Consider the following 12,062-nt stretch of genomic DNA (forward strand, 5'->3'; position numbering starts at 1 on the left):
AACTTGGAAATTGGTGGAGGAGAAGATGGATTCCTTCTGGTGTCGCCTGCTGAAAGAGTAGGAACCGACGCTTAGCCGCCGAAAAAATTGGTCGCGACCAGAGCACGTTACCAACACGTGAGACCTGGATGACTACACCCCGCGCTGTATCTGGCCACGTGGAAAGATTATCGACTTTCACGGAGCCTCATGGCAGAGCGCGTTCGTGCGTGATTACAAATGTGCTAGGTAAAATAAACTCTACCCTCCGCAAAACTAGCACTAGTAACGCCTTGGTAAAACATTACGGGCTCCCCGAGGATGTTACTGAACTATACATAACTTATTGCTGATTCTCTTGAGCCTTTGACTTTTATTAGTAAACACACTTATTCTGTGGCTTTTGATGATAACTTTGAGCTGCTTAATTTTGAAGTGTAATTGTGTGAAACCAAACACGAAAAACCATGAAAGGAACTTACAGACTAATCATTAGTCACAAGATTATCAGGCTACACGCCACTTCAGCCAAAAACAAAACTCTCCGAGGATTTTTTGAAATTCCTAGTTTTCTCACAACCTTTTTAAAATCAAAATTGAAGAAAATAATGCTAGAAAAGTTAGAAAAGACCTGATAGTTTTTGAGGTTTCACAAAAGAGCAAGTTCAATTTACTACAGATTTGTGAAAAGTTTCTTCTGCGGAAAAAGTCTAGTTCCCGATAACAAGTACACAAAAAGATTCAACTTTTAAAAATTAACAATCGATCTCGTTTTTTCTACCCATTTGCTATTTCGGAAAGCGTAACTAGCCTTATTATAGCCAGCGAGATTGAATCAGAAGCCGCAGAAAATTAATCTTCCAGCCTTTGACTTTTATTAGTAAACACACTTATTCTGTGGCTTTTGATGATAACTTTAAGCTGCTTAATTTTGAAGTGTAATTGTGTGAAACCAAACACGAAAAACCATGAAAGGAACTTACAGACTAATAATTAGTCACAAGATTATCAGGCTAAACGCCACTTCAGCCAAAAACAAAATTATCCGAGTTTTTTTTGAAATTCCTAGTGTTCTCACAACCTTTTTAAAATCAAAATTGAAGCAAATAATGCTTTGAAAAAAACACGCTTGGAAAGTATGGCGACGAAAACTAAGTAAATTAAAATATTCAGACAAGTGGAAAGTACGCCGACAAAAACTAAGTATATTAACGATAGTCAGAAAAAAAACTTTTCAATTTCCACAAATCGAAGAAAAACAAGGTCTGATCGGGATTTCAACCTCAGATAGTTTAATCTGAAGGCTCGGGCTTTACCTGAAAACACGTCAGAAAAGACCTGATAGTTTTTGAGGTTTTGCAAAAGAGCAAGTTCAATTTACTACAGATTTGTGAAACGTTTCTTATGCGGAAAAAGTCTAGTTCCCGATAACAAGTACACAAAAAGATTCAACTTTTATGAATTAACAATCGAGCTCGTTTTTTCTACCCATTTGCTATCTCGGAAAGCGTAACTAGCCTTATTATAGCCAGCGAAATTGAATCAGAAGCCGCAGAAAATTAATTTACCAAACACTGCATCATTGGCTGAAATCAGGTTCACTTTTCTTTGAAAACAAACCAAAAATTTAATTGTTCATCTAGCATCGAAACAAAACTTAAAAAGCGGTTAAAAAGCCGAAAATACTTGAACAGGCCCACGTTGAGCCAAAGACAGCTGTTTTCATAAGAAAACTTAGAAAAACTAAAAACCTGTTTTGGCTCATCAAACGACTCAAATTGAGGTCACTAAGACAATATAAAACTGAAACCTTGTAAGCTTCATAGGGAGAAAAGTCAAAAAATGATATACTGAAATCGGAATTGGTAACTACCATTAACCAGAATTTGGAATAGAGTGGGCATTTAAAATGCAGACATGCTCAAAATTTGTCTGTTAATAGAAGAAAAAACATATTTGGAGATGACTACAAATTTGAGTCATCCTGTGAACAAATTTATTTAAGAGAAAAACTAGTACCCGGTTGCAACACTCTTGCTTATCGCAAAGTTAATAGTAAATTAAGCAATTGATCATAATACACTTTCAAACTTTCGATAGTTTGAACTACCCTTTCTGAGCGGAAAACTGTCGGGTAAAGTGAGAATAGTGAACTAATTACTATGAATATTATAGATGAAAAAAGGCTTTCCAGAATTGAATACGTTTTGATCGATCAGATAAGAATGATAGACACCAAAGGGCTATCGCAACTGGCTTTACACCACAAACGTCAGACAACGATTCGGACCGAATTGAAGTGTCCTTGAGAAAAGTACTGCACTACTGACTCATAACTATATTTAGATAATTACGTAGCATAGAGTGAGGTACCGAAGGTCGCTTCATGACACTACAAAAATTAAAACGAAAAACAAATTTGGAGCAATTTTCCATCTATTTTCAATCCTTTCGCACTTTTTAATGGGAGAGCGCAACTTGCTTTTTAATTCAGCCATATGAAACAGCAAGAAATCAAAATTAAAACCACGCGATCTTGAGACTGGGCCTTTTCAAGGAAAAATCATGAAGAAAAGATACGAGCTAGCTAAGTGAAGCTTGCTTCGATCACTTACACTGAAAAACATAGCTAAGCGGCAGTTTGAAAAGTGTCAATGAAAGTAAGGAAACAAAATAAACAACTTGTTTTTTGAAAAAGTGTTATCTTGTTTTTTTGAAAAACTGCTCTTAAAAATCTTCGAAACCCAAGAAAAAAAGACCACGTTGTCGATAAAACTTAACCTAAATTGAGAAAATAATAGGTATTTTTTTCCCTCTAAAAAATGAAAATTAAAATACTTTTTAAACCAGAAATCGATCACGTTTTTTGTGCTTATTACACTCGTATTGTTCTATCGTGGAGGTACAAACAGAAATAACTAAATTTAAAAAGAAATCGATAATCAAGCAGAGAAAATGATTGAAAAAAGTCATGGAAAAAACAGGAAAAAAACTATTGATGTGGTTCTACAGACACTTAACATAGCAAATAGACAGTTGGAAAAGACTCAGAGTGAACGCAAACAACTGAAAAAACTGACTTTATGAAAAAATCTCAACTTTCTCAATTCGAAGAAAAAAAATAGATGCCCTTCAAATTCTTTGAATTTCTAGAACAATCTATGATTGGCATTTTTTATCAAATAATAACTCAAATGGAAAAAATTGGATCAATAAGTGTTTTTTTATCGCAGGGATATCTGAAAGATAAAATTCCACTTCTGAAAGATAAAAAGACAAAAAAAGAGAGAGAGAAGCCGCAGCAAAATAATCTACCAAACATTGCATCTTTGTCTTCAATAAGGTTCATTTGCAAACATACCAGAAATTTAATTGTTCCGCGAGCATCGAAACAAAACTCAAAAAGCGGTAAAAAAACGAAAATACCTGACCTGAGCAGACCCACTTTGAGCCGAAGACAGCTGTTTTCATAAAAAATCTTTAAAAAAACTCAAAAAAGACTAAAACCTGTTTTCGCTCATCAAACGACTCAAAATGCACACAATCGCAATTTTTTCTGGTAATTAGTTGGAATGTAAAAATTTTGAGGCAACCACAATAACTTTGCATGTATTACTTTGGAACGTATAAGAACAAATTGTGTATTAATTAATCATTTCAAAAATCCCACAAAATCACATTTATTTAGAAAGTTTCTGAAATGGTAATTATACACAAAGGCGAAGCAGAACTTAGTTTTTGAATAGAAATCTTTCCAAATTTTAAGGAAAAAATTAGATGTCCTTAAAGCTCTTTGATTTTTTGGAACAATTTATATTTTACAATTTTTTGAATAAACTAACCCAATTTCAGAAAACTGGATCAATAAGTGTAATTTTTATTTCGCTGGGAAATCTGAAATAATCAGTTCCAATTTCGAAACTAGTGACCTTTACTTTTTGCTGTTCGATAGCAGTTTACCTTCCTTTTAACAAAGGAAACGATCTGAACTTGAAAATAAATCAGAAGTCGATAAACAAAAAAAATCATGGCGACCTATATACGAGTCTGAACCCTCAGATGACTAAGTCAAAAGTCTACAACCGGTGAGCCTCAGCAATCAGCGGCAAAAAAAATCAAAATACAATGATTAAAACCCTAAATTTAGCAATTAAATTCCTTGCTGTGTTAATAAGGCCAACAACAATGGCCAGACACACGATAGTCCGAATACTCGAAATATTCATGGAAAGGAAAATTTAGAAAAAGCAGTGACGGGCCGGACTCGAAACCCCGGCATAAGAGCTTTACTCAATGTGCACCTACACTACATAAACAATAATTCATAACCAACAACACGCAATTTGTTACAGATGTGGAAGGAAGAACAGTTGTTTGGTCACCAAAGGACGCAATAAGGGGCCAGTACGTCAGATTAAAAAAAGCCGAAACCGATTAAGCCGAAACAAAAAAATACTTGGAAAAAAACGAAACTTTAACAAAATCGAGTAAGTTAAGTAAAAATTTCGATTCGGGCAGATTTTTAAAATGCAAAAACACTGCAAATAACAAGAGCGAAAATGTTTTACAGCAAAAATAAACGATTTTCAGATCCGGCAAAACATAAGCAGATAAATAAAAGGCCGAAATTCTTTGAACCGGAAAGCTTACCGTTTGAAAAAAAAACAAGTAGCCCTGGTTACATTCGAACTGTTGACCTTTGCCGTTCCAGGCGTATTCGTTAACTCCACGCTATGTGTGCAAGTGACAGTAAGAAATTTGAATTCATTATGAGCCAAGATACCACCAGGAGTCAATGAGTACTGTGAAAAAATTTATTTATGGCAAAAAGTCTAGTACCCGATTGCAAAACCCTTGCTTATCGCAAGGGTAATCAAGACATTGAAGAAAAAAAAAACTTCATAAATTCCATAATCGCAAGCGTAATAATTGACGCGAATCATTTTTTAAGAGTAAATACAACCCATTTGCCAAAAATCATTTAATTCAAAAAACTGCTCATCTGACGAAATCAACAACGGGAAGAAGTCGTTCTGGTTCTGTATATGAAACAGAAAAAAAAATAAAAAAAACTAGGTCTACCAAAATTTACGGAACAAAACTTACGAAGCTGAATCAAAGCCGACAATCTTTAAGCAAACATCAGTTAAGCTCAAAAAACAATGATTTTGTGAAAAAAAAAAAGTTTTAAATCCCCCTGAAACAAAATGAACAACACTTGAAGCTATAATGAAAATTGCTTACAGCAAAAGAAAAATCCATGATGTGGCAACTAAACCGACAAAACTTGAGCAGGCAAACAAAAGACCGACAATTAACTTTTTACAAAACAAACTCAATTTCATACATACTGAAAAAACACAAGCTCGAACTCCAAACCTTATGGTACAGAGTCGACCACATTACCTCAAAGCCAGGTATAAGCGAGCCTGAAATTTGTTAAGATTCAATAAGAAAGCAAGTTAGATTTGTACCTAGAATGTTTACAGGAAAAAATATAGTTTCCCATTACTAGCAAGTGTCTTATAATCGGGAATTACACTTTTTCCCGTAAACAGTTTTCTTACCATTACGAGCTCAACCTGTGCACTGGATATGCGCGCAAATTAATGTATGTAGGTCTCTGAAACCCAGGGACACGTCTTTAAACATAATAATTTTATCGGAACGATCAAAGAAAACGAAAGAACAAAAAAAAACAAAGACGTCTTTCCTGCGGAGTCCGCTCAAAATTCATAAAATACATAATTTGGGCTCATAATGGAAAATCTTAATTGCTTTACTTAACTGCTTTGTTACTGACTCTTAACAACTTTCAGGCTCGTCTTCATCTGGTCTAGAGGTGTAAATAAAATTCTGCAAATCTGGTATTTGAATTATCTGCACGATTACGAAATTTAGAAACAATATTTAAATGGTAAAAATTGCCGAATCAATAACATAGCTAACAGTCAGTTATAGCAAGTTATAAAGCAGGTCGCAATTTTAAGAAAAATTTACGGGAAAAAGTCGCAAGTGCAATGGAGTGTACGCAGCCAAAATGCTTCACGAAAATTGATTGATACATTACCTAAAGAAAACACACCTGATAGCTTCTTTATCTTCATTTTGAGTAAAATTACAGAAAAACTTTAAATTAAATACGACAAATTTCAGTAAATATACTTTTGTTAAATAAGATTTTACACTCGTAGGTTCCAAAGTATGTACACTTTTCGACTGGATAGCAGTTTCCAAGCATACCCTAAACTCGCCACTCCCACATATCTTGTTTTTCAGAGTACTTTAATTTGAAACAACTCTGGTTTATAATTGATATTGACAAGCTAGAATAATCTGAATCCCCTTCTGAAAACACAGCTGTAGCATTATCTTTGATGATTTTGACCAACCTGATTTTCCGAGTCATGAGCGGATGTCGCTGGATCCAGGTCGATGTCAATCAGGTCAATCGGAACTGGACTCATTCGATCAGCTCCGTGTTGTTGATTGTCTTCTATACGATTGCCGCTCGAGATCAACATTACATTATTGCGCCCACTTACTCCTTGCACAAAGATTGAATTGCTACGCGACGCCTCAGAACTTTCCCCCAAATGCGGAGGGTTTATTTCATCTCCAAAAAATTCAGACTGCGGAACAAAAATTTCATCGTTTACATGGTCATCTTGCAGCGGTGCTTCGCTGCGCGCGGTATCTTCATCTTCGCTCTCATGGTGATCCTGGCTCTGACTTCCTCTGTCACTTGAACTACCATCCTCTTGATTAGACCTCCGCCTCTCTTGTAGACTGTCTTGTCCGGGAAGCATTCAAATATCTAATAAGCAGTAACTTCTGTCTCATTTAATAATCACCAAAAAAAGTTGACATTCGACCAGAATGACAACAAATGCATAGCAGCAAACGAAGTTTTAGTCGAGCAGTTCGACGAGAAAATCGACGGTTTAGAGAGACTAAGGTTGTTAATCTTCCAATTGGATGAATCCGGCATGATTACTTTGAATTGAACTTATGTTTTCAAAATTTCGATTCGAGCGTGCAAGACACGTGACCATCTGAGTTTTGCAAAAAAAATGAAAGGAGAGCGAAATTCAGAATCGTGATTTTCGCTTGCAGAGATAAGGAACCACGACAAGCAAGATTGAAGCAACGTTAGCACAAACAGTTATTGTGCTGCTAAAATCGTTACCGGAAGAAATGAAGGAATCATGAAGGTTGAAGGTAAAGCAGCAACCCTTCCTGGTCGTGATGCAGGCGTTTCTTCAAGGATATTGAAAATACCGGAAGGGTCTGGAGACGCTCCTGACTGTCATTCTAATAATTTTTAGCTTCCGGAGATGTCCTGAATTGAAACTCTCACATCTATTTTCAGTTTCAGGCTTTGAGATGCTAAGGGCTAAGAGAAGAGTTGATCCATTTCCGATGGATAGGGTTGTAACATTCGCCCAAATATCACACAGCGACGGAGCGTAGAAAAAGTACCTATTAACGACTGGCAGGCGTCAGTTACCTTAATTCTACTCGTTTTTCACCGTCTCGACCTTGCCAGTTGATTTTCTGGTCTGTCTAGGGCAAAGTAAAAAAGTTACCATTTTTAGGCCATCAGTCAAACGACTTTTGATCAGCTTTCGTTTACATGCGAACACAACCACATAGCTGAGTCTCGGATCCTCAGACTACGTGATTGTCATTAAAAACAAGGCTCGAACAACCCATTTTTATATGTTTTTGTGTGACAGTTCTATATTAAATCCATTGGAGATGGATTGACCCTTTCCCTTTTTCTATCTACTCATGCTCTGAATTATTAAATAATGACGGTGTTAATTAAGATCTAGGACATTACAGCAACTGTTGAAGTTAGTTTACCCAGTCCCTTCACATATAACAGTCTCTGGGGGACCAAGCCTCCGCTCCCGTGATTTTCTTGAGATAACACTCTTATCTCTTATATTTCGTGTCCCGGGAGAGTTCCGTGGTATTTCTCTTCCCCCCACTGAAGCCTCCGTCTCCACAAATATCCGTCGCTAAGGTTCTTATCGTGTGTTATTGCCACGATAAGAGGCTTCGTAATTTTCTTGCACGACTGTTCTTCACAATCTCTATCGTGGTTCTGATTTTCGTCTTTTCATTCAAAATGGCCGTCTTTTTTCTATTTCTCAGAAATGTTCTTCTTCCGATCGAAATTTTAAAAATAAAAATTCTAGAACATTCTGACCCTCCGTCGCAACACTTGTTTGTTCATAAGGCCTTTAGTCACTTTTTTTTCTGTCGCGGGAAGGTTGTGCTGTGTCATCTGGCAGAATGGCACATACTCCCCGGACAAGTCTCCATCAATGTCCCTATTGATCGCATAACACCGGGTTATCGTCAAGTAGTTATCCAGTTTTCTGTAACCAATCTTACAAATTGCATAAGAAATTGAAATTTATCTACTCCACCTCAACTCACTACGTGTTCACAAATGGCATCGTACTACATCTCTCTGCCTTTCAACATTTTCACAAAATTTGCACCATGAGGAGTGTCCTAGATAAAATTTCTTTTCTGACTACTTACGTCAACTCGCCATAAAACTTCTTTTCGCCTCTGATTAAAAAGTGGGACGTGGCACGGCCACGCACCCGTTAAAATTAACTTAACTTCACTCACCAATTATAATCAGTCATTTATGCGGTCCTTTCAATATTAAAACTAAGAAACTCTGTGGCTAGGAAAGTTCTTGAGTTACCCACCCTTCCCGAGCGAGTTTACTCAAACTTACCATGTCGCCACACAGTGAATTTGTGTCTTACACAGGTTAAAAACTTCATTCGTGAATAAATAGGTAAATATACTCACCTATGTTCCTTATATACATACATAGATAGTAGTAACTAAAATCAACAATTTCAACAATTTTAACAACTGCAACATTTTCAAAGTTTGGTCTGACCAAACTAGATCAAAACAAAAAGTTTAACAAGTTCAATAATCAAAACTTGGTTGATTGGTTTAAGTTTTAGCACACAAATACAATCAAGTTTTTCTCTCCTTCTCTTCTCTTCTTTGGTCATCTTCACTCCATCATTTCTCCATCCTGATGTTCAGCGTCACTGTCTTCCAGGACTTTCTCTAACATGTCCAGAGAGTTGCGGGCCGTGCCCCAACTCTCCTGTTCCAACAGCCTCGGTTTGCAACAAGGTAGCAAGTCCACATTCACCTTCTGCTCCCGGTTCCTGCAAAAGCTGTTGTGAAGACACAGGCTCACGTTTCGTTCTAGGTCAGCTCTCAAGACCTCTTTCTTCTCATCTTCAGTAACACAAGGCGCTCCAGCTACCCGCTTCACCGCTGTGGTGACCGCGTTTCTGTGCGTCAAGAAAGCTCTCTTATAGGCTCCCGGTCCTATATCTAGCTGGAAAGATTGATAGGCTTCCGTGTTCCTTGACATGTGACGCTTCGCGCGTTCATACATCCAAGATGTCATCACTGCACGGAACCAAGGCATCAATCTCTGCCTTGACCATATCCTTTCAATGGCTTTAGGTATTCTCAGAACCTTGCAGGTGGTTCTGAAAAGATCCAATTCACGACTCATTTTTACGTTGCTCAACTGTTCAGGAGTCGGCACGGCCGTCTCCTGCTCACTTGTGTCCGCGTTAGCCTCCAACCATCTCACTGCTAGCATGGCGCTAACCACCACGATTGCCACTTGATGATTCTGATCGGGCAACCCCGTGGAGTACAACTCCTCCACGTCTCATACTAGGATCAGATTTCCGCGTTTGGGGTACCACAACGTCTGCGCCAAGCAGTGGCAAGGATACTCCCCATGGGTTCTCACTATGTTCCTTCGGGTCCGATACCCTGAGGCTCCCAGCAACGGTTCCACTTCCATCAGGATTCTATGTAAATCGTCTTTCTCTTCTATGGTGGGGAATTCAGTAGGTAACGCTCCACTCGCTTTCTGCTTCTGGAACTCACTCACGTTGCCTTCATTCAGTCTCATGAACTCTTCACCCACAACGTCTTGCAACTCGCCTTCGGATCTCTTCGGGACTGCCCGAAAGATCTTTGCCAACAAGTCATATGACCTCTCTGACATTCTGGCCAACCTCACGCACTTTGGCACAGAGAAAAGTTGGTCAACCAACACTTGTTGCGTCCTCGCATCCATCACCACCATGTGCGTAGGATACTTGCTATTACAATACGGCGCTGAGCTTGAACCCACCATATATTTTGAACCAGTAGGTCTGTGATAGGCTTCACTGTCCTTCAGATTCATTTCATTTTCTAGAGCTTCTCGCCAGCCTTTAATCTTCTGCTCTGTCTGTAAGGCTCCAGGGAATATTTCCACGCTGAGGGACGTCACTAGCTCATGGGCACGCTCCAAGCGCTCGAGCGATTCTATCGAACTCGTCATGCTATAAAATCCCAAGGCTGTGATCAGGTTTACGTCTGTCACCCCATGGCAGTCCGCGACCAACTCCATGGCACTCTTATCTGACATGCTCAATCTTCCATACAATCGTGCCAGTTGTCGATGCTGCTCGCTCAGCGTAATCAGGCAGTGTCCCAGTTTACAAACATGTCCTTCCATCCCGCTGTGTTGAGCCAAGCATGTGCCTTGCTTCAACCAATTACTCGGTGTACCTTCCTCGGACAGCTCCGTGGACGGGTTGCTCTTCCTCTTCGTCAATCTCATGGCCAGCAGGTGATGTATCATGGCCAGATCATGTAAACTCGCATCATCATCCCGTTCTAACATGACATCCGCGGTCATGTCCCAGATTAAGCCTGCGTTAGGATGGGGACACCAGGAAGGTTTCATGAGTTCCCACATCAATACTAGACTGGTTTTCAAGGGACCGTCGGAGGGTTCGACCACTCGTTCTTCCAAAATAATTCCCAGCTTGGGTTGTTCCACCATCAGCATTCCGATTTCCTTAATTCGTTCAACCCAGAAGATGAGCACTGTGACTTGCTCATAGTCGAAAATGCTTCCCTGGCTTCTTCGTTCACGAAGGGATTATACGCCATCCCCGGTATGCCAGACACATATTGGAACGACTTCAGTTTCCCTAGTGTTGCAAACTCCTTTTGTCCTCTGGCCGCTTCAATCAAGTCTCTGCTCACTCTCAATTCTTTGTTGGAGTATCTTCTCACCTCTTCCAACTTGCGATAGCTTTCCATATCATTCGACTCCTTGCTTGGCACGGTCAATGGCATGTCCTGATATAGCTCTAGGAGTGCCCTAAGGAAGTTCCTTTCGCAATCAACTCCCTTTTTCCGAATGATCTTTATACATTCTCCCAACACAGGAGTAGGGATGCGATCCACCACGAACCTGACAAAGCAAAGGGCATCCTTACGCTTAGCCCATGCTATCGCTGAATCGTCTTTCGAAATCAATGCTCGTAGAGCTTCCATTAACTCTAGCTCCTGTTCTCGTGATTTCGAGTCATTACTGGCTTCATACTCCGCCTTTTTGATGCCCATCAAGCACCAAGCCAGTCGTACTTGCAGATCAGTTCTCACGCAAGGATGAGCCAGGTATGCTGCCACAGTAGCAGGTGCATTCATAGTCTCATCGAAGTATTTCTGGAGGGCCGCCCTCCAAGAAATTTCTAGCAGTTTTTCCAATCCAATTTCGTTCGCTTCTGATGACATTACTGTGCCATACTCTCTTCGATTGAAGTTAGAGTTCTCCGTAAGCCCCTTCAAGTATTCTTGCATGGCTCTCTTCTCGCTCCAAGCCATCAGGTGCCCTCTCGCGGAGTTCCTCGCTTTCAACATCTCCACATAACCCCCTACCGGATCTCCCATGAGGACCGATTCCGGCACAGTTATTTGACTGTACTCGACCACGTCGAGTTGTCCTTCCAGTTTCAACTTGGCCATGTTGATTCGCGAGGGCCTATAATCTTCAAGTCCTCCAGATCCACATTGACTGATTACTTCCATTTCTAACTTAGTGTCTGCCAGGGTTCGCGCCGTCTTCTTCGATCTTGTGGCGGTTACTGTCAGACCTGCCAAGAGCATAGGGGGTATCAGGTTCTCTTTTTCTCCCCCGGCTGGTGTCGCACCATCTCCTTGCCCGC

The 12,062-nt window shown here is 39.5% G+C and overlaps 1 protein-coding gene across 1 annotated transcript in view; it reads right to left on the reverse strand.

Annotated features, from left to right (window-relative positions):
* The window catches only part of LOC134840235 (uncharacterized), a 28,703-nt gene extending 21,910 nt beyond the window's left edge, over positions 1–6,793 (reverse strand). Inside the window, exon 1 of the mRNA XM_063855972.1 lies at positions 6,372–6,793. Coding sequence (XP_063712042.1) covers positions 6,372–6,788 — 417 coding nt within the window. The 5' untranslated portion in view covers positions 6,789–6,793. The remainder of the gene's footprint in view (positions 1–6,371) is intronic.
* Positions 6,794–12,062: the final 5,269 nt, after the last annotated feature.

This window comes from Symsagittifera roscoffensis, chromosome 2 (assembly GCF_963678635.1).
Source record: "Symsagittifera roscoffensis chromosome 2, txSymRosc1.1, whole genome shotgun sequence".
In the NCBI taxonomy this organism is placed as follows: Eukaryota; Metazoa; Xenacoelomorpha; order Acoela; family Convolutidae; genus Symsagittifera; species Symsagittifera roscoffensis.